The 21,797-nt window shown below is 46.7% G+C and overlaps 4 protein-coding genes across 4 annotated transcripts; 3 read left to right on the forward strand and 1 right to left on the reverse strand.

Annotated features, from left to right (window-relative positions):
- Positions 1-1,865: 1,865 nt before the first annotated feature.
- Positions 1,866-10,217, reverse strand: LOC126567729 (tuberin). Its single transcript, XM_050223996.1, has 6 exons — positions 10,137-10,217; positions 9,163-10,061; positions 6,243-8,986; positions 2,776-5,419; positions 2,200-2,367; positions 1,866-2,129 (listed from the first exon to the last, which is right to left on the reverse strand). The coding sequence occupies exons 1-6, from the start codon at positions 10,207-10,209 to the stop codon at positions 1,866-1,868; spliced, it is 6,792 nt and encodes a 2,263-aa protein (XP_050079953.1). The 5' UTR covers positions 10,210-10,217.
- A 508-nt stretch (positions 10,218-10,725) lies between these two features.
- On the forward strand, positions 10,726-16,382 carry LOC126567754 (uncharacterized). Its single transcript, XM_050224035.1, has 9 exons — positions 10,726-10,835; positions 10,924-11,128; positions 11,199-12,330; positions 12,411-13,417; positions 13,656-15,271; positions 15,349-15,463; positions 15,536-15,783; positions 15,849-15,945; positions 16,029-16,382. Exons 1-9 carry the CDS (start codon positions 10,726-10,728, stop codon positions 16,380-16,382), a joined length of 4,884 nt encoding a protein of 1,627 aa, XP_050079992.1.
- A 1,223-nt stretch (positions 16,383-17,605) lies between these two features.
- Positions 17,606-18,769, forward strand: LOC126567638 (uncharacterized). Its single transcript, XM_050223856.1, has 3 exons — positions 17,606-17,736; positions 17,796-18,614; positions 18,688-18,769. The coding sequence occupies exons 1-3, from the start codon at positions 17,606-17,608 to the stop codon at positions 18,767-18,769; spliced, it is 1,032 nt and encodes a 343-aa protein (XP_050079813.1).
- Positions 18,770-19,792: 1,023 nt separating this feature from the next.
- Positions 19,793-20,825, forward strand: LOC126568406 (spermidine synthase). Its single transcript, XM_050224875.1, has 3 exons — positions 19,793-19,944; positions 20,020-20,617; positions 20,688-20,825. The coding sequence occupies exons 1-3, from the start codon at positions 19,817-19,819 to the stop codon at positions 20,823-20,825; spliced, it is 864 nt and encodes a 287-aa protein (XP_050080832.1). The 5' UTR covers positions 19,793-19,816.
- Positions 20,826-21,797: the final 972 nt, after the last annotated feature.

Here is a 21,797-nt window from a genome sequence, read left to right on the forward strand (position 1 = left end):
AGATGCCAGATAAGGCAGGGCGTGTGCCCCGGACCGGTGTACCGTACCGATTACATATTCCAAATTGCTGCCCCGAGGGTATTAGCCGTCGGTTGGAAAGCAAATCTAGCACATTTAATTGCTAGTTGCCCTACTACGGCGGGTGACAGCGCTGCGTATGATTTAGGAGACGTTGGGCAAAAACATTTCAATTTCAAACTAAACTGGGAACGTGTGCACATTCATTCTTCGATTTGCTGACCGAACCTAGATTGCTCTAGCAATCTATCGCTATCTGAACAAAAACAAGGAAAATTGTAGGAAAGTGTATGTGGTTTATGTGACCCAACCAACGCCTTCAGTAAAACTCTCGACGATCAGTGACGGTTGGTGGCAAATTGAAAAACGTTGTCCTACTGGATATCAGAGACAGGACAGAGTTCGCTGAGGGTGATTAATTGATTTAGTTGGGCCATACCTTCTGCAGTACGGTAAAGGCAATTTCGCCTAAGGCTATCCATAAACGTATCACACCAGAGTTCGAGTAAAGGTCGACTTAACGTAACTTCTTTAAAGTGTATATGATCTTGCATCCACACCTGGGGAGCCATAAATTTATCATTTTTGGACTTTTGAATGCTGAGTGGCAAGGTTTTTTCAGGTTGTAGTATGACATGTTGACAGTCAACGCACTTGCACGTATCACAACTATTACGTCCACTCGGTGGCCGGAATAAAACACGGACGTAATTACTTTACACAATCACACTGGATTTATTGACACGATACTCTGACGGATTATTACAGCAAGGGCGTCCATCCACCTAGGCGGTCCAGCCCCAATCCCCGTCTTTCAAACATCCTAAGTAGAGAGAGAGCTGATCGGGAGCCGAAGCCAACGCGATCATGCATGTTCATTTGGACATAAAATCGGGTGCGTAATTTTGGCTGCGTCCGGCTCCAACAACAACATTAGCAAATCAATGATGTCCGAACAGGTGAGGGGCTCCGAATCCCAAAAAAAAAACCTCCCACTGTCACCAGGTTCATTCAACAGATCTGATCCATGGTTGACTTTCCGTTTCGAAATCCTCTCAGATTTTTTTCAACTCCTTTCCCGAACCAAGTCAGACAGAAATAAAATAAAACAAACTACTAGTATTTAACATAAAAGCATTTCTACAAACTTTAATTAAAATCGTGCACAAAACCTGTGTATAATAAATTACATTGTATTATTACTTAACAAAAAACATTACTTTCTCATTATATTCACCTCCCTCCGGGATCTGTCCGTCCCGGTCCACCGATCCTAGTGGTGATCTTAAAGAGATAGCTTCTTATATCTTCTTTATTATTTGTACGATAACAAGTATGCAAACATTATTGATATTGTGTCATCCAGCTGCAGTCGGCCGCAGTGTCTCGTTTACCATGGGCGAGAAACAGTTATGCGGATTATTTATATTATCATAAGCTGTGGAGAGATAAATCCTGCCACTCAGTACGCCTTTATAAGCTTTTCCAGGCTGGTGCTACTAACCAGGGACACAACACATTTCTCGTAATGCCCACCTCTCCCCAAAAGCACTGGTGTAAAAGAGGTTTTCTTTTTTTTCAAGCAACATAATAAACAATTGCAAAAAATGGCGCCAACCAATTCCCACTGCACTGCTCGTAATGATGTACTACCACGCCAACAGAGGACCGTAGGAAATGATTTTTGCGCCAAGCAGAAGCTGCAGGTCCATACCAAGTATGGGGCACAAAGGATTAAAAAGAGAGTGCGGGAGAGAGAGAGAGACAGATAAGGATTTCCAATATAAAAAACAATAGGAATATATATAACAATTCTCGTTCTCAGATGGAACCGCAGATCCTTGCTCTCAGACAGTGTACTTGGAAAAATCGTCCACACGATAGCTGATGCCACCGCTGTTGCTAGCACTGCTGGCGGCCGAGCTGAGATCGTTGGCCGATCCACCCTGCTGCAGTTGCTGCTGCTGCTGTTGCTGGCGCTGCTGTTGATCGTCCTGCTGCTGCCCGTACCGGGAGCGTATGTTCTTGATCTTGCGCAACCGTTCGAGCCAATTGGACGCGTACGGGCTAGAGTTTTTCGTCTTCAGCGATTGGGCAACCAGTGAGGCTAGCTGAAAGCGAGCGAGAAAATGTAAAGAAGAGTTAGCTGTTGCCTCCGAAAGATTGCATTTTTCAACTCACATTCGCATGCAGCGCCATCTGGCGGGCAAGTAACGGTGCGGTATGATCGGACACGATCTTCGTATCTCGCGTCACGTGCTGCGCGATGTCGTCCTTCGAGCGGATAAAAACGCGATTGCTGTTCAGCTCGATTGGCTCCACAATTACGCAGGCGTAATTATATTGACCCTGAGGGGTAGTGGCACACCAGAAGTAATGGAAAGTCTCAATTAGTCTACACATGGATGTGAATCTTTGGATTCAAACCAGGCCTAAGAGTTTTTGTCACTTTTTTTGTTATTCACTAATCAATTATTATGACTCACTCTTTTCTGATTATTCTAACTTGGGCCGACTATTGACTCACTCACTCCAAGAAGAGTTTTTCACCTTATGGTATTATGGCACATAGAGTGAGTCAGTGAGTGAGCGTGTGAGTGAGTATAAAGCGAAAAGAGTGAGTCATTAGCCGATCCCTCTTCTTAAAACCCATCATTAAAAAGAGTGAGTTTTCTCATCCCTATTCTACACTTTTTTTTCACGGGGGGTGTTTTAATAAAACACCCCCCGTGTACCCGTGTCCCCGTGTCTACTCACTCGAATCGTTTTCAGATCGTATTCCTCGCCACTCTCGTTGTACACGATCGTGACGAAATCGTTACCGATGTGCTTCTTCTTCTCGTTACAGTGCGGATCCTGCCGCTTGTTCGGCATCAGGGTCGCAACGTGGAACGTAAGCTGCACGATATCATCCTGGTAGATGTACGTGAACGCACCGTCCTTTCCGTTGCTTTCGAGATCGATGAAGATGTTCTTCTCTTTGGCATCCTTGATCGCGACCAACGTGCCGAGGCTGCTCAGAAACTCCGCATACCGCAAGCTACCGTACCGATTCTTCAGGATCTCCGTCTCGTTGCCTGCCTGGCCGGGCCCCACGTACAGTACACCGATCTTGTGCATCTCGAACGGTGGAATCAGATCGAGCAGTGCGATCGCTTTCTCCGGATCTTTATCCATCAGCAGTGGACATTCGTTACCGAACTGGCCGTGGTGGTACAGCTGCAGGAAGACAAAGCTCGGGCTCACCACGGTACGGTTGATGTGTTCGTTGCGCATCCGCGACACATTGGCCGCACTCCATTTGGAGCTATCGCGCGAATAGTGTTCCCGTACGGTGGAGATGGTTTTGGAGCGTCCACGGGGCAGATCGTTATCGTTGCTGCTGCCCATTCCGAGCAGGCCACCTCCGATGCCTGACCCACCCATACCACCACCCATCGCGGGGAAGGAAGGTGAAGCCGTGCCGGAACTGGACTGCTTAAGGTTGGTCGTGTTCCGGGCAATTAGCCGTGGCGAGAGCGGTACCGGAGATTGGGGCGGTTTGCTCGTTACCTTCTCCATCGGGAGTTTTAGGCTGAGAGCTGATGAGGACGAAGTTTGCGTGATCGGATGCATCGCAATCGGGGCAATCATCTGCGTACCGGCGTTGGGCACGATCGTACCGGGTTGAAAGCTGCTGTTGCTAATTGCCTCGCTCGATACTGTGCCTCCGTCGGTGAGGGAACGCGTGGCTAAGGTTGCATCGTCCGCTGAATGTTGTTTGCGTGGTGCAGGCATCGGCTCGAGTGTGTTCGACTCCGGAAGCGATGTGGTGATCGGAGTTGCTTTCGTCGCACCAAACTCACCCTGATGCTTGGCCGTGACCGTACCGCGCACTGTCGGTGGTACTACTGCTGACTGCGGTTCGGGCAAGTTGCTTTGCATCCTTAGTGCCGTTGGTGGGGGAGGCGTAGAACCGGCAATCTCCTCCGGAATGGCCTCGCAACTTACACCCTTCCCGTAGGTGGATTTTTTCTTCTCAACAACCGCACCCTCGGTGTTCTGGACCATACCGGCCGTTGTAACTACCGCTGTCCCGGATTCACCCGGAACAACAGTCGCTATCATCGCTCCCGAACCTCCATCCTGTCCAACGTTCTCTTTAGCTTTGCTCAAAAACTGACTATTCCATTTGGTGCGCATCTCGGGGCTAGAATTTACCCTTCTAACTGGCTTCCGCGTACGTCCCTCCGTATCATCAAACATGACTCCCTCATTTCCATCGTACCGAGTCCGACGCCCATTCTCGTCGCCACTATCATCGTCCTCATCATCATCCTCGTCGTCATCGTCATCGTCCTCATCGTCGGACGCGAGTGCAGCGCTCGACTGCTTGCCGGGAATGTTGATCGGACCCGATCCACCACCACTGAGAGATGCAGCTACGCCCTCCACACCCAAGACATTTTTAAGCTCCTCATCCTCACTCTGCTCGTGCTCTTCCTCTACCGATGGTTTCTTCTTCGTGTCGCTCCCCTTCTTCGCCATTTCAAACACTTCATCCGAGATGGACACTTTAGCGCGCGTCACTACGCCTGCTGGCGGCTGTTGCGTTAAGGGCTTTTCGAGTGCCGAATTAACCTGTTCCGCACTACCGAGATTGGTTGGTTGCAGATCTCCCTCAGACGCTAATCGATCGGCCATTGCAGCCGATGGGATATCAGCACTACTTCCAAACGGTGTCATCCCATCGATGCTATAGGATGGCTGCTGTCCACCACTGACGAGCGCAAGATAATCCGACCCAATCACACCGCCACCAACACTGGGCGAAAACAGTGAGGTAAGATCCTGCAGCGCAACATCACCGCCGAGTATATCGTGCGACACTTGACTTTGGATGCGTGTGATCCAGGAAGTAAATCCGGTCGGACGTCGGACACACACCTCTGCCCATCCCGTACACACACAGGCACACGGTTGAAGAGGTCTATCAAATCCAATACCCGACGAAGAAGATGAACCACCAGTCAGTGAGCTACTCAGCTGTTGTGGTAAAATAAGCCGATTTCCAATCGTGGCCATCAATCCCGGTGGTGCTCTCGGTGCAACGAGGGAGCTAGTGCGTTGCAGCTGTAGATCCCCACCAGCCGAACCCATTCCAGGGGGTCCCATCGTAGGATCGACCGAATCCGGATTACTTCCGCGACGCGATAGCGCTTCCAATGAACCGGACGAGTAGCCTTCTTGTGAACCCTGGCGGAAGAATCGATTGCCGGTGGCTGCAGTGCCGGTAGCGGACAATCCACCAGATACCGGACCGTGGGCAGAGTGTGGTGTTGCCGTTGGAAATGGTGTTGCCGCAGTCGAGGATGAGGTCGAGCTCGAAGTCGTCAGATCGGTGCTGTCGGATTCGTTTGCACTAAAAATGGATGGTTTAAAATGGTACGGGACGGGTAGGTGTGTAAAAAGGGTGTTTAATAGTGTTTTTGTTTTGGAAAAGAAGACTTCAATGGGTATTGTTTTGTTTGAAATGGACGTGGGAATGTGAGAATTAATTATAAATTGGACTGGTTTTTTATGTGATGCTTCAACAAAACGCCATTTGACAGCGTTATCAGTTGTTTTGTACCAACTGAGTAGAAACAAATTTGTCTAAAAACACAAAAAAAAAACTTTTTCGTATTATCAACTGCCAAATATCTGTAGCAATTCAAGAAAATCGAGCTAAGGCCAAATTCCCAATTTCCAACAGGACTCCCCTATCCTATCTAGATTTTCTAGACCTCTTGGGATAATTAGCCCGACATTACTGACCTTCATGAGTTGTTTTACCCGTTGGAATGATCTTCAACGTCATGAAACAGCCTCAACGGTCGTAGCACAGAGTCCTACAATCTATTTTAGGCCCTCCAAAAAGAATCCAGGTTCCAACAAAACATAATTTTGCCAATTTACAGTCATTGCCGTCAAATGTTGGTCCTAAATGAGGAAGAAACATTTATCGGCAACGACTGTAACGTATGCCGTCAACAAATGCTTGTACACTACTCATCAGAAATTGAAGTACTAATCCAGCTAGTATCTTTTTGGTCACAAACTAAAAGGGTTTTCATACTTGCATGCAGCGGGAAGATGATGATGATGGTAATCCGAATCGATGGGAACAGAGAGTTACGGAACACGTGGGAAAGTGTTTGCCCACGCGCTCAACAACAACAATCACAACAAACTATCGATCTTACCTACTGTGTTGCAAACTGGCTTTGGTATACCTTTTATTCGACGTCGTAGCCGAGGCCGGTGTCATCGGAGCACCATTGTCCGCCGAGTACAACGTTTTGCCGGTGCCACTGTCAGCCGCTCCCAGCCCAATACCGGACAGGCCGGAATCTTTCCCGGACGATGCGCTGCTGTACGGTGGTTCGGGCGAGAGTGGTTGTCCACCGCCACCGATGGTTGTTGTAGTGGTTGCTGTACTTGCGCTACTATTCGACTTCGACAGAAGTGCATGGGTGTTGTGCGGTTGGTGATGATATTGCTGCTGCTGCTGATATGGAATCAGTTTCGCACTTCCAGCATCCATGCTACCAACACCGACTCCACCGCTACCATTTGCCGCCGACTGCTGGCAATACTGATGGCACCGATCACACAGCCCATTCCGGAAGGTAACACCCGAACAACCGCTCGTCGTGATGGTAATAAGATCGTGCCCAACGAGCCAAGTCATCGATTGACCACCGGATAGTAAAAACTCCGCAGACGGCAAGCGTTTCGAGATGCCGGAGCAGGGGGAAAATGTGTGACGTACCATAAAATCGACGCACGTGTCCGCTAGCTCGCAGTGAAAGCGATACATATCGTCATTTAGGGGAGAAATCGAGTAAACCTTCTGGGAAGGTAGTTGGGCTGAGGACTGCGCGATGGAAGCGGTTGATCCAGATGCGGTTGAAGATGCTACACTAGTACCAGATGATCTTTGCCCGGAGCTCGATGATGACTGTTGCTGCTGTTGCTGTTGCTGGGATTGCTTTTGTTGCTGGGCTTGCTGCTGGATGCGATCGCGACGCCTCGAACTTTGCTCCGTTAAGCTTGAGCTACGCTTCCGCTCGGACGAATCCTCGTTAACCTGCGAAAAAGCACGCGATCCATCCTGGAACGGAACGTGGACGTACGATTCGAGTCCCTGCACGATAAACTTCACTAGCTGATGGCGCATCGGCAACTTGCACTTGATGAACCATGCCGCCACGACGTAATGTGCCAACGAAACGGTATAATGATCGTACCGGAACGGATTCGTAAACGGCAACGACATCGCCATCACACACATGTACGTTCGCATGGTAAAGTTACCAAACCGGAAGCTCGGCACCAGGATCAGCGTCGACAGGAACTCGAGCACCGGCAGCGCCACCATCTTTGTGCCAGTCATTTTGCTCAACTCGAGCAGCAAGTCGGCCATCTTCGGCATCAACTGTTCAGGCATTTCGAGCAGCAGGATCGTTAGCATGCGGATACATTCATGTGGGCGACGCGATATCAATCCTTGCTTTAAGGCGTCAATTATGTTTTTCTGCGTGTTCGTATCCAGATGCTGATGGTACATCGCTAGACTGGAAAGGGCCGGTAGTATCAGCTCCATGTAGTCCGACATCTTCGGTACCATGTTCGCAGGTAGCTGTAACTTCTCCAGCTGCATCTTGTCCGTATACATCCGGTAAAGTGTGCGGGCAAGCGAATCCACATCATTGCCCTGTATCAGGGCCTTATTTTGCATCACACTGGGCAGCTCGGTCAGCACCAGCTGTATCACTTCCCAGTCTTTTTCCTCCTTCAGGCACAGTACGATCACCTGACAGCCGCGCTTGATCGAGATCGTAGTAAGATTCGTTGCCGGAATTCGGTCCATCGCTTTCGAGCCTGCCTCCGATCCTGCCCCACCAGTGCCGGTCAGATTAAGCTGGCTGGTGGATTGACTCGACAGATACGGTTGCGGCTGTAGACTCTGATGCTGGAACGGTCCCTCAATGCCGAGATAGTGCGAAAAGCGTACCCGATGCCCATCCTCCGGATCGGGATAGCCTATGTGAAACGACCCATTAGCACGTGCTTTCATCATCCAGGCGAAAATTCGATACCGTACGCTTGTTACGTTCGCGAGTACGTGCGGTCGCTGATAGTGCAGCTCGAGCAATCCAATCAGCATACTGTACACACGGATCGCGTGCAACGAAGGCAACCGGTACAGCTTCACAATAAACAGCCGAATCAATCCATCCACCAGCAGAATTATGTCTTCCGCTTCCTGCTCCGAACGAACGACCTGATTTTCGTCGTACGGACGATGCAACAGTTTCTCCACTATTTCCAACAGCTCAATGCAACGCTTCGTTTCACAATGGATCGTAAACTCGATCAGAGTTCTCGCAACCGCCTTCCGCACCTCCGCATCCTTTTCCAGCGGAACCGTGCCCAGATGTACGATGACTATGCGCTCCAAAATTTCATCCTCATACGCAGCCCGGTTGGCGGCCATTATGCGTTCGAGTGCTTGTACGGCGTAAATACGCACATTGCTATTCTTCATGCGATAGAACCGATCCATAAACTGGCACAGTTGCTTCAACCATTCTGACCGTGTAGCCGATATTCTGCTTGCCCTATAGTCGATCAGTTGCTTCACGGATGCTTCCGGCCGTTCGGCGGACACGTGCTCGATCAGTGCGTACACCTTTTCCGGATCGGTGTTCATGGTGCCTTGCTGTAGAAGCGTTTCGACCATGTTGAGCGTTTCGTGAAAGTGCGTCACAACGGTGTGTTCCGGCGGTAAGCGATGTATGGCGAGGTTGTGCGAAATCTCCGTCATGATGTCGCATATAATGTCCCAGGTGGGTTCGTTTAGCTCGTTGCCAGATTTTTGTATCAAACGGTTCATGCTCAGTATCACTTCGTACGTTACGATGACGTGTCTGCTTTTGAGGGCCTACAAGACAAAGCAAGAAAAAAAATCAGGAATTATGATTGACCATTAAGGCAGCTCAAAAAAACAATTCAAATTTAAAAGTATAATAACTTTAGGGGCAAAAGGACCATCAATATTTGGGGCAAACGTACCGCACCTGTTTGCTATATCAACGGAAAACCCTGTAAACTACTTACATTCCAAAAGCTGGTCAACACGAGCGAAGGCGCACAGTCCAATTTCGGCACCACGCTTATACCCCACAGACCAACGTTCGTATGAAAGATGGCCCCACGCAGCAACGCATCGTCCTGATGGAAGGCCGGATTATTCAGTATGTTGCACATCGTAAGTAGCGTCGCATGTCCGAGCGTCGTCCCGAAGAGATTCTTCATAATCTTCCAGGAGTGCTGACAGTACGCTTCCTGGTTAACCATCCGGCACAGGATGATGATGAACAGCGTGAGCGACTCGTTCGGTATGATCGCGTAACAGATGAAACAGTCCAACACCGACAGACACAGCAGTATCGTGCTCGTTTCCTGTCTGTTGCACGTCATATCGAAGATGTACGACACAACACCGACGAGAAACTTCGGCTCTAGGCTGGCGGCATTGTACTTGATCAGGTTCACGATCAACTCCAGCAGCGAATCGATCAGTCCGGCCTCGTGGATCGATTTGATCCAATCGAGCAGAAAGGGGCCAATTTCCTTTTCAAAATGTTGAATGTTTTTGCCCGTCTCGGTCAGCAGCTTCAACATCTCCAACCGATAGGAAATATCTTCCGGTTCGCTGTGGCTTTCGATCACACGATAGAACTGCGCTCGCATCATTCCGAGGCTATCGTACTGCCCTTGGATGAGTCGGCAGTAGAATGCCAGAGCACATTGCCTCTGTTCCATCAGCTTGTTCCCGACGAGCAGATCTTTCGTTAGCTCCCACAGCGATTGTACCGCGTCCGGTTCGAGCCGGGACGTCATCACCTGTTCGCCAAAGTCTCGCAATGCTTTGCATCGCTGCGTGACGGGTGTTTCGGGACGCAGCTCGCGCTCCAGTTCCGGCGAGATCGGTAAATCATGCCGAGAGCTGGACACTGTACATGGCGAAAGAAAGACAATCAATTGAGAGGAACCCTTACTGTGTTGCTATCAGTACTAGCGAATCTTACCGCTACCGGGCTTGTACATCCGGAAGAACTGCTTTATCTTGGACAGTTGGTTTTCCCTTTCCCTGGCAGTCATTTTGCTGGCCGTACTGCTACTGCTACTGCTGCTGCTGCTACTACCACCACAAACGGTACACGCCCGTACACGTTCTCTTCTAGCGGGTTATGGGTCGGTAACGGTGCCGGTCATCGGTCGCTGGATGGTTCTTGCGCTTGTTGTTGGCCTTTTTTGCCACAGAAAGCTTATCGACGATAGGGGATTGTCTATTTTTCACTCCACAGCACCACCAAACCCATCTTGAACACTTTTCTTCGCCTTTTTTTGTCGAACGGTCTTTTGACACTTTACCGACGGTTTCGGAGACGTCACGCGACAGCTGACAGCTACACGATCCCTTCCCCACCCCACCCGCCACGATCAAGGTGAATAAAAAGCAACAGCTGTCAAACGAACAGAGACAAAAAAGAGACGCACCAATGTGACAGCACGTTCAAAAGCAACCGTCGTATCGCGAGTAGCGTATTTGTGTTTGTTGAAAATAGCGCGAGTGCTGTGAATAGTGAGTGAGTCGTAAATTTGCAGGAAAAAAGCATGGATTTATGCGATAAGAAGGAAAATATTCAACCACTGCGTAGGGGAAGACACGTTGAGCAGCTTGAGTACGCATTCGTGTCGCCGGAACAATGGGAAGAGGAACGAATGTAAGTTGGTTTGTTTCGGTGCTGTAGCATCTTTACATGAAGCTCAAAATGGAGAAAGATAATCGTCGAGGTCTTCCTTTCGGTACAGGGCCCACGAAAAGGAAATCGATAGCTATGAAGGTGACGATCCGCTGCTGCCTTGGTACGAATACTTTTTCTGGATGGAGCAAACGAACGTAAGCAACTTCAAGCCAATGATACAGGAGCAAGCGCTGCTTCGGTGTGTGCAGCTGTACGAAAACGATCCCCGGTACATGCAGGATCGTCGGTTCATAAAGTTGTGCATAAAATATGTAAGTTTTAACAGTTTTCTCCTCAAAAAACAAAATTTCCCTAATTACTTTCTATCTCACGCGCAACAAGATTGATGCACAACCATCACCGGTGGAACTGTACAACGAGCTGTACAACCGTGGCGTTGGCACGCTGTGTGCCGAGCTGTACATTGCCTGGGCGTACTATTACGATGCGGTCGACAATTTCGCCAAAACGGAAGATGTTTTTCAAAAAGGCATGAGAGCCGGTGCAGAACCGAAAGCCGATCTCGAGCAGGCACATCGGATGTTTGGCTTTTCCATGTCCCAGCGTCTGTTGTACAAGGACGAGTGCAGCAAGCTCAAGTTTCAGTCATCTCTCGTCGAGCGCCGTACCGCGCTTACTTCTTTGCGTACCACCCGGAAGAGGCATGTCGGTAGCATTCGCACCGGGTTGGCGGTAAAAAGCTCTCAACCGGGGCTCGTTAATCAGGAAAATTTAACAAAAAACAATATCGCAACAGGTGCGATCATTTACACCGACGAGCAGGGAAGCTCGGAGACGGGCAGCTCAATCGTTCGACCTTTCTCGCTCGTTCACAAGGAACCGGAAAACATTATCGAAGCAGCACGATTGTCCAAAATTAAAGCTTCGTCGCAGAAAAAGTCAGCACTCTTTGTTACCCATCAGGCGCCATTGTTCGACATACCGGTCGATAAGGAAGTGTTTAAACCCATCCCAGTACTAGTGGACAATGCGTCAAAGGGCATCACACTGTCGGGTTCGTTTTGTCATCGAAACAAACCACAAACACCCTTCGAAGTGGGCATCTGTGTGGGAGATCCGAAGGAACGAGCGATTCCAATGTACGACAAGATTCGGCTATACTGTCGGGCAAAGGAACAAAAAAATGCCAGTAGCGGGACAGGCAGAACTGAATATTCTCCTGAAGAGTTGCGCGCCTATGGGTACTTTGTGAGACGTGGAATCGAGAATGGATTTACCCAGGAATTAGCTCAAGTTTGGGGTCGGGGATGTGAAGTTGGTATTCGGCTACATCCGCTACATGTTGCAGCGAGCAAAGCAAACGAGTCAGATAAAGTCGCATTTCAAAATCCAACCCTCGATAACTGCGATAAGAATATTCAAACGAAGATCCGGGACATTTACTCAAACCCGAAGGAAGAGCAATCGATCGAAGAGCTGTTGGTCGAACGATGGTTGAAAGGGAAAATTAATAGTACGTAGAATGGAATTAAAATAGTAAAATATCATAATTGCTAATCGAAATAATTGTATTTTTTCTTTCTCTTTGTTAAGAGTGTTTCGATAGGCGCTACCAGGATGATATCGATCCGGTTGATATGGACGAAACGCACGTCGAATCGAAGCGTATATCTATGGGCCCAGCACGCTTCAGTATGGCACCAACTGCATTCTCAAACGATCCCACCACTCAATCCCAGATGCGTCAGCGTAGATCAATTTTCCCCACGCAACCATCCGGTCTCGTGACAGCCTGCATTCAGGAAGAAACGGAAGAAGAGCTACGCAATCGAAGTGCCGCCGCTAACGAGCAGCAGAGCACGTTGGAAAATTCGTTGGGAGGATTGACATTGGCATCCAGGAAACGTCCGTCGAACGAAGTCCTTGAGCAAGAGACGTCCAAAAAAGAGGATTCAACACCAACTCCATTAAAACAGGCAATTGCAAACGATGCTCAAACGAAGGAACCGAGTGAAGAGCCGGAACCCGTTACGGTTTCGAAGAAGGTAGAAATTTTCGTCGACGATAGTGATGAGAATGATGAACGTGAAGAGAGGTCTCCAAATTTTAAGCAACCCAACCAGAATTTGAATGATGCGCCTCAATTGCAGCAGCAACAATCATACTATCCAAATGATACCTGCTCGACGCAAATATTTAATTTGTTCGTTAAAAACATAAGCACACCGGTTGCACCCGTTCGTAAGCTGTCTCCCGAAGGTGCCATCTCGTCAACGGCGAGTGTGTCCAAGCGGATCGTAGTTTTTACCGATGATGAAGAAAATGGCACGGAAGGAAATGATCAGGAACCAGGTCCACAATCAAATGGGACAACATCCAATCAAGAAGTCTTTGCTGCTCCCGTACCGATTCCTGGCGCGGTTATAAATGATGAAAATGCAGTTCCCTTGGTGGACAATATAACACCACCGTCTACCTCGTCCGGGTGTAATAGCACGCAGAGTCACAAGCAACTGTCGACGATAATGGAGCGTACGGAAACGAGCACCGCTTCATCGTCGACCGCTAGAGGTGTGTCCAAATCTCCGACTGATGCACAGGTAAATGTAGTTCTTGTTGAATGCTCTTTTATATTATCTTGTTCATGGTTATGCAAGGTTCTTTGTATGCTGGAGTTCCACTATATGATGACAAAGTTTTTTGGAAGATGGTTCTTGACAAAGTTCTTAAGAAGCACTACCCATTTGGAAAATTCCATTGATTGATTCAAAAGTTCCATTAAATGGATCTAAGCCCTGTACCACGTTAAAAAACATAACTTTTTACTCTTCGTTTTAGGCACACTCACCTGAAGAAATGGAATCGGCAACAAAATCCACCTTCCGCGAACCTGCTGAGCCTGTCCGAAAGCCAGTTTTTACCTTACCCGGTGAGGATGGAAAAGGATTCTGTATACACGTCGACAGCACGGAAACGATGGCTAACATTCCACTGAAACGTGTTCCCATGGAATCACTACCGGTTCAATCGGATGATAAGGAAAATGTACTTGTCGCACGTGCTACAACCACATCCGGGCCTGCTCATACGGGTGGAATCTTCCAACTGTCCGACGAACCAACGTTCAGTGGATTCGGCTTTATAGGAACCGGAGCAGCCAAAAACGTGTCTCAAATGGTTCAACGCGAATTGGAAGCAAATTCGATTGTCTCATTCAGAATGGGTACTGAGCGTACGAATACTGTTCCGATACAGCTGGTAAAACCTCAACACATAATTCCCGAAATGGAATCGATCGTTCCGTCGGGTTCGTCGGTAAAAAATGCTTCAACAAGTAGTAATGCTAGTACACTTGTCAGTACCTCGTCACCAACAACTATTGTCGAGGCACCTCAACCAGAAGCATCAAGAAAGCAGAACAATAACTCACTTCTCGATCTGCTCGATACAACGTTCTCACCGAAAGTGACCCCGAAATCTGGTAAAGCGGAAATTGCACCAAAAGACGAACAAGCTCGCCAAGAATGTTCGTTCGATTTGGGTGATTTTATCAAGTCACCTCAAAAGAAAACTATTTCCGAACTACCACCACCAACGGTGGCTGCTGCTGCTCCACTGGCAGATTGTAACGATCTGTCGCTTCTTCCAATGGATCAGATAAAGGTAGAAAAATCACTCAACATCGATGCAAGTCTTGCTTTGCCCAGTTTTCGCCTTACCAAACCGGCCCCTCAACCCTCCAGCAGCAAGATGGAACGCATCGATTTGGACGACTTTCCTTCACCATTAGCACCGCCGGGCACGGCTGAGCGGGTTTCCCTGGACGATATTAACACGATGGCTTTTTCGCTCAACATTAACCATGCGGTCAACTCAACCATCATTCAGGATGGATTAATAACTCCGTCGAAAAATCGTCCTCCTGTTTCAGAACACTCCAAGTTTCAAATTGTCGATGTGAAGGGAGGTGTATCGCAATCGGATGGATTTCTTAAACCAGCAGCGCCAGTTGCTGCAGTAAAAAAGCAACAACATGCTTTTGTTGCGGATGAAATTGAAAATCACAATGTGGATGATGGAGATCTCTCAATTTATCATCCACGTCCCGCAATTTCTCAGGACGCTGAACGGTGGGATGAAGATGATGAGCCGTACGACACCAACGGCCAGCAAAACAACGTTTATCAGCACAAGCTGGTCGATATGGACTGTACAATGCAGCAGATTAATGCACACATTATGGTGGAGGACATTGATCCGTTTGAAAAGCAGCTACTGGAAGCGTTCCTGGATCGGGTCGACTTTCTAACGTACATTTCAGAGCAGCCGACATGTTTGATGGTGAACAAATTGCAACCGCTCAAAAAGGATGCTCTAATAGAGATGCAGGAAGCCGGAGTAACATTCCGGGTGCTACAGAAAATCGGCAAAGGAACTTACGGAACGATTTTTTGGTGTGTATTGGAATAAGAATTTCACATTTAAAATTACTTTCATCTAATGATTCTTGTTTCTCTCGCTTTCCTTTCAGTGCTATGAATGAATTAACTGGCAAGAAGGTTGCTATGAAGCAGGAACGTCCAGCAAATCTGTGGGAGTATTATATCTGTCTCGAACTACGAAGCCGCATTGAAAATCCTGATATTGTACGTGATCCATTTGCTTTCGTTTTTCGTAATTTTTATACTTAACTTCGGATATTTTGTATTATTTCACAGCTGCCCGGCTTTATGCCGATAGATTACGCAATAATTGGCAATAATGCGAGCATTTTTGTATCGCCTTATTCACGGTACGGCAACATACTGGATGTTTGCAATCTGATCAATGGTACGACTGGTAGAAACGTGGACGAATTTATCGCCATGATACTGACCGCACAGATCCTGTCGATAGTGGATCATCTGCACAGCTGCCAGATTATTCACGCCGATATAAAACCAGATAATTTTCTGCTAATGGGACCGTAAGTTCATGATTGAAGTTTGTAAACCACACATTAAATAATTATATTCACTTACACTTGTACAGCATTCAACTGGGCTCAAGTCTGCCCTGCGTACAGCTGATCGATTTTGGAGTTAGTATCGATATGAAGCTCTTCCCGGAGGATGTTAAATTTAAAAAGGTACCCTATTACATCCCTCTAAAGCTGGAGCTTCCTTTCCTTAATGTGTTGGATTGTTTTTTTTTTCTTTTTGACGTCCCCAGGTAATCACAACGCAAGGCTTCACGTGCATCGAAATGCTGGAAAACAGACACTGGACGTATCAGCCGGATCTGTACGGTGTTGCCGCTACCAGCCACGTCATGCTGTTCGGCAAGTACATGCAGGTGCAGAAAAATATTGCCAACTGGGGCATAAAGACGCCGATGCCCCGATACTTCAAGAAGGTCGTCTGGGAAAACTATTTTACCACACTGCTGAACATACGCGATTGTGATCATTTGCCAAACCTGCAAAAGTTGCGAACCGCCTTTTTGGAGGAGATAACCATGCACGAGAAGTACATTCAGGCTAAGATATCCGAGTTTAACAAAGTGCTCGCAGCGTCGTGTAAGTGAGGTGGTGGTGTCAGGTATACATTTTATTCTAAACGACAAACATATTCCTATTCATTTTTCGATACCCTTTTGTGGGAGCTTTCATTGTATTTAAAAGGAATCCTGTACACTGTACCTAAAGGCAGGCATTTTATAATAATAGAGATGAAATTCTACATTAATACATAGAGTTGCAAGATGAGCATTGATCAATGAGAAATTCAACGTTCGTGTACTTGCTATGATTGCTTAAGATAACCTTCAATATTCACAAACAATATAAAAATTAGATGATACATTCTAAATAAAAAGGCTCACAAAATCAACCTGTGGATATGCTCCCTGAAATGAGACTCTACACGACGATCCTTGGACTAGCTTTCCTGAATTCATACAGGTTATACAATCCAGCGACTAGCTTAAGAGAACACGAAACAATTATAACGTAGTTAGCTAGTCAGTCCTCCGCAAACCTCCGTAAATGAGATCTTTCTTACAGGAACTCTCGAACACGGCCTCCAATAGGCGAGGCTCAGTTACGCCCCATGGACCTAGTACTTTGGATCTAGCAAATTAGACGATGCCTTTCCGATAAGGACCCTTTGGCGAGACGTTCTGGACGATCTCTTTGATAAGGCTAGTCACTCAAGAATGGTTCTTTGGGATAACCCTTCGAAGCACGAAATATTCTACTTACTTTATTTTAAATTTAAGTTAAAACGGCAAACAACGAATACGTTTGAATCAAACTGGTCTACATGCATGAAATGGTATAAATCCAAGGTTTGTAGTAAATTGTCACACAAAAAAGGAAAACAAATTGTGTAGCATCGATTGTTTACGTTTTACGAAAAGATCGCAAACGTACACAACAAAACATTACATCAAATAAACAATAGTAGAAAGTGCGCCGGTATAAATAAGACATTAGTTGAATAGAGGATAGTACGGCAGTTAAAAAATGAGCTGACAATCCGGTTCTTGCAGCAAAACATTGTTGTGTGAATCAAATTAAGGTAAGTAATTGTGTGCGAATTTCAGACCGGTCTTTCTAGCGATAATTGACCGATTGGTCTCTTATCATATTATTGACACAATACTGACAGAATGAATACGATTGTTTCTTATCTGAATATAGGAAAAAGGCAGTCACTTGAGCTTTTTTTGTGGACGTTCTTTTTACGTTTATTGAAGAAAGTAGTGATAAGTCTCATCTACCTCGGAAGGCAAGACCTCAGCGCAAAATGGACACTTTTGTGGAAGATTTTCACAGCAAGCAGGATGTGGAACGAATGCAGTACGAACCGTTCGGACGGACGGGATTGAAGGTGTCTAGGGTTTCCTTTGGTACGGGGACTTTTAGTCAACTTTACGGGTAAGGTGATTGTGTCTGATATGATTGAGCTGAATAAGAACATATATTCTCCCTTTTAGTGACCTCGATGAAGCGGAAGCACTGGAATCGGTAAAGGTAGCAGCGAAACGCGGGATAAACTACTTCGATACGGCCCCTTTCTACGGTCAGGGACGTTCGGAGGAGGTCCTAGGAAAAGCCTTGCGGCAAATACCACGCCAAGCATACTATGTCGCAACCAAGGTCGGACGCTATGAGCGAGATTTTGAGCGAATGTTTGACTACAGTGCGGTCAAAACGCGTGAAAGTGTGGAGAAAAGTCTACAGCTGCTCGGCGTAGATTACATCGATGTGGTCCAGATTCACGATGTAGAGTTCGCCCCTAATCTGGACATTGTTATCCAGGAGACACTTCCCACCCTGGAAGCTTTACGCAGCGAAGGAAAGCTACGCTTTATCGGCGTTTCCGCTTATCCGCTAGCAGTGTTGAAGGAAATCATCTCTAAAGCACCTGGCCGTTTCGATACCGTGTTGTCCTACTGCCGAAACACTCTGTTTGATGATGCACTGAAGGATTACATCCCATTTTTTGAAGACAATAATTTAGCAATTATTTGCGCATCCGGTCATGGTATGGGACTGCTTACGAACGGTGGTCCACAACCGTGGCATCCGACGGATCAACAAATGAAAACGGTTTGCAAAGAAGCGGCAGAGTATTGTAAGGGGGCAGGAGTTGAACTTGGTAAGCTGGCGATGTATCACTGCATTCAAATGGCCGGTCCGGCAACGTTTTTGGCCGGTATGCAGACTACCGCACTGGTTGACATAAATCTGGATGCGTTCTTAAATGGACTGTCGGAGAAGGAGGCCGAAGTGTTGGCGTATCTAAAAGAACGGTAAAGATGGGTAGATGCTTTATGAAATTCGAATCAATTTACTCACTTTGCTGTTCTTTATTTTACATTAAAGGATAATTACAAAAATTAACAACACACACTGGGAAGGAGTCGAGCTGAAAGCGTACTGGGCCGCTATGAAAGAAGTCAAATGATATGAAAAAACGGACTCTTCAACAACAGGCTCGAGGATCTTAAAGCCATCCAGTTTGCAATTACACAAATAAATGTTCAACTGTTTCTAGACTCCGTGTTCGGCTACAAAGTGAAGATGATGATCATCCGATAGAATGATGGCTTATTCTGAGAAATTACCACATGGAAGACTTTGACTTTGAGACTTTGAGAGACATGGAGTAAATGGACGGTGAGTTTGGTGAGGCTATGGCCAGGATATTTCCAAGACACATTCGAACGAATCGCGAGGCCAATAGGATGAGATTTTGAGGTTTCAGGATATTGCACACTGTTACATCCGACATCCGAGGATATTTCACTGTTAGTCCTCTACGGAGACTTGTCCTGGACTATGCTGTCGGAGGACGCCAATGCATTCGCCATTTTCGAACGGCGGGTGCTTAATTCTATCAGCGAGCCCTTTTTCTGGATCAAACTGGATCAAAACCTGTCGGGGATCGGATAGGAGCCGTGGATGGAGATCTGCAGCCCTAGACCGAGTTTCCGGGAAACGGATTGGCGATCTGGCCATGTCTACCCTGAGCAGGCCAAGCCAAGGCCAAGAAAAAGATGTCTCTGATCCTTGGGACCCAAATTGCACAACATTTTGATTTCCTCGTCCTCCTGTGTGCGATTTTTGCCTCTGATTTGTCAGTCTCTCTGCCAAGTACTTAAGATATTTTAGCATCCAAAGCATCAATATTGTGCCTCAAGATTTGCAACTTTATAAATACGTTGAGAAAATAAATATTCCAGGATTTCCTCCAGGAAAAAAAAACCTGAAGTTTGTTGGAGATCCCTGAACCCAACACCAACGAACACTCTCAAACACGTTCAAATAAACGTCAAACACAGAACCACATGGAAGGTTCGAAACGTCATCAGAGATCGATTGCCTGGAGAGAACTCTGTCTGCTTCAGCGCGACAGTTTAATAGAACGTTTTAATTTGTCTCGTCGAACGCAACAAGTGCGTCGTGTCGGTGTTTTTGTCTCTTGTGTGATCTCTCGCTCCAGAAAACCAGCATGAATCCATCAGAATGGTTTAGCGAAATTTCTAACGAACTTTGGCCGGGTCAATGCTTCTCGGTGAAGGTAAAGCAGGTGCTGCACGAGGAACGATCCAAGTTCCAGGATATTAAGGTCATCCAAAGGTATGTGTGTGCGCCAATGGTTTCTAGATTCAATTTTGAACAAGCGTTTTCTCCTGTCTCGCTCTCCCTTTGCAGTGAATCGCACGGTGTGGTGCTGATTCTGGACGGCATCATCCAGTGTACGGAGCGGGATGAGTTCGCTTATCAGGAAATGATTTCCTTCCTACCGCTCTGCTGCCATCCGAACCCTCAGCGGGTGCTGATCGTTGGCGGTGGTGATGGTGGTGTGGCGCGCGAAGTTGTCAAGCATCCGGCCGTGCTGGAGGTGCACCAGGTCGAGATCGATGACCGGGTGGTGGAACTGTCCAAGAAGTATCTCCCGTTTATGGCGTGCGGGTTTGAATCGCCCAAACTGCGGCTTACGATTGGCGATGGGTTTGAGTACATGAAACAGCACGAAGGAGCGTTCGATGTTATCATTACGGACAGCAGCGATCCGATCGGACCGGCCGAATCACTGTTCCGGGAGTCTTACTTTGAACTGGTAAAGCGAGCGCTCAAACCGAACGGTATCATCTGTTCGCAGGGTGGTAGCTTTTGGCTGGATGCTGGACATGTGCGGGAAACGCTCGACTACTGTCGGAAACATTTCCCGCGCGTAACGTACGGAGTGGCGGCCGTTCCGTCGTATCCTACCGGACAGATTGGATTCTTCATCGCTAGCCTTAATCCGGTAAGTTTGTAGCTAAATGGTATCAGTTTTTGAAGCAATTTATTAACTGGTAGTTGACGGAAATCCGCAGGAAACCGATTTTAGGGAACCGGCACGCAAGTTTGACGACACAGAGATCGATCAGATGGGACTGCGATACTACACAACCGATGTGCATCGGGCTGCCTTCACGCTGCCAAGGTTTGCGGCAAAAGCACTCAACCCGTAGACCTGCCTGTAGAACCCTCCACTCCCCCAAAACAGGGTAAATAATGTTGTTTACGAGTACAATTTAATGTTTCCCTTTTGTGTTATTTTAAATGGATGATTCAGATCTGCAATCAATTTCTTTCTTGTTTCAAATAAATGTTATACCGTGGCCAGAAGCTTTTTATACAAAAAACGTGAAGATTTTTATTAAAAAAAAATCTTATCTCTAATTCTAACATCTAATTACATCTAAAAGTGTTGCCTATAAAATAATTAACAAAAGTCTCCTTTTTTGACTAGAATTTTACACAAAACTAACGTCTGTTTGTAAGGTTCAACTTGAAGCGATTGCTTTTTTCTGCTTATGTAGTTAATAAAAAAGAAGCATATTGAAGCATTTTCTTCTAATCAGCACTAACTTCTTTGAACGCGCACGTGGGTCGCCACGGCGGGGTCACCCTTAATCTTTTTTGGTCGGTTGTCGTCATGCCCGTCACTCGCATTACACAATTGTAACGTGATCTTTCCTGCAAAACTGAACGTATGGCGGGTTTCACGCAGTTGATCACGGATGATGGAAGTATGGTGAATTTCAGTTCAGTTAAGTTTTCCACATTGGAATGTATTTTTTGTTAGCTAAAATATTAAATTAAATTAGCAAAAACAAAAAAAATGTTTTTTATTTTGCTGTGGATCGACAGAAGATAATGAAGCGCTCAGTAGAAACTCCACTATGTTTTTGCAATTTCTCCCATATTTCATGTAATATGATAGAAAAGTTGTACAAAGAATGTTGTAATACTTCAATGAATGATTCAAATTTTTCATTACATGGACTTCGTAACGCTGTATATCTATATAATAAATCTTGCTCTTTGAGCCTCACACATTTTCCCCAAGAAAGAAGTCGAGGTCTCTCTCCAAAAATAGTTTCAATTATTGGAGTTAAAGGCATCTAACTGAAGTACGACAAAAAATTGCTACAATCTTC

This window comes from Anopheles maculipalpis, chromosome 2RL (genome assembly GCF_943734695.1).
Source record: "Anopheles maculipalpis chromosome 2RL, idAnoMacuDA_375_x, whole genome shotgun sequence".
Taxonomy (NCBI): domain Eukaryota; kingdom Metazoa; phylum Arthropoda; class Insecta; order Diptera; family Culicidae; genus Anopheles; species Anopheles maculipalpis.

Excerpts from the sequence above, each read along its gene's own strand:
- LOC126567729 (XM_050223996.1), bottom strand. The coding sequence starts at position 10,209 with ATGACTGCCAGGGAAAGGGAAAACCAACTGTCCAAGATAAAGCAGTTC. Across the intron at positions 10,062-10,136 it reads GATGTACAAGCCCGGTAGCG|TGTCCAGCTCTCGGCATGAT; the intron begins GTAAGATTCGCT and ends CGCCATGTACAG. Across the intron at positions 8,987-9,162 it reads TGTTGACCAGCTTTTGGAAT|GCCCTCAAAAGCAGACACGT; the intron begins GTAAGTAGTTTA and ends TTTGTCTTGTAG.
- LOC126567754 (XM_050224035.1), top strand. The coding sequence starts at position 10,726 with ATGGATTTATGCGATAAGAAGGAAAATATTCAACCACTGCGTAGGGGA. Across the intron at positions 11,129-11,198 it reads TAAAGTTGTGCATAAAATAT|ATTGATGCACAACCATCACC; the intron begins GTAAGTTTTAAC and ends ACGCGCAACAAG. Across the intron at positions 15,272-15,348 it reads ACTTACGGAACGATTTTTTG|TGCTATGAATGAATTAACTG; the intron begins GTGTGTATTGGA and ends CTTTCCTTTCAG.
- LOC126567638 (XM_050223856.1), top strand. The coding sequence starts at position 17,606 with ATGGACACTTTTGTGGAAGATTTTCACAGCAAGCAGGATGTGGAACGA. Across the intron at positions 17,737-17,795 it reads ACTTTTAGTCAACTTTACGG|TGACCTCGATGAAGCGGAAG; the intron begins GTAAGGTGATTG and ends TCTCCCTTTTAG. Across the intron at positions 18,615-18,687 it reads TTGGCGTATCTAAAAGAACG|GATAATTACAAAAATTAACA; the intron begins GTAAAGATGGGT and ends TTTACATTAAAG.
- LOC126568406 (XM_050224875.1), top strand. The coding sequence starts at position 19,817 with ATGAATCCATCAGAATGGTTTAGCGAAATTTCTAACGAACTTTGGCCG. Across the intron at positions 19,945-20,019 it reads GATATTAAGGTCATCCAAAG|TGAATCGCACGGTGTGGTGC; the intron begins GTATGTGTGTGC and ends CTCCCTTTGCAG. Across the intron at positions 20,618-20,687 it reads TCATCGCTAGCCTTAATCCG|GAAACCGATTTTAGGGAACC; the intron begins GTAAGTTTGTAG and ends GGAAATCCGCAG.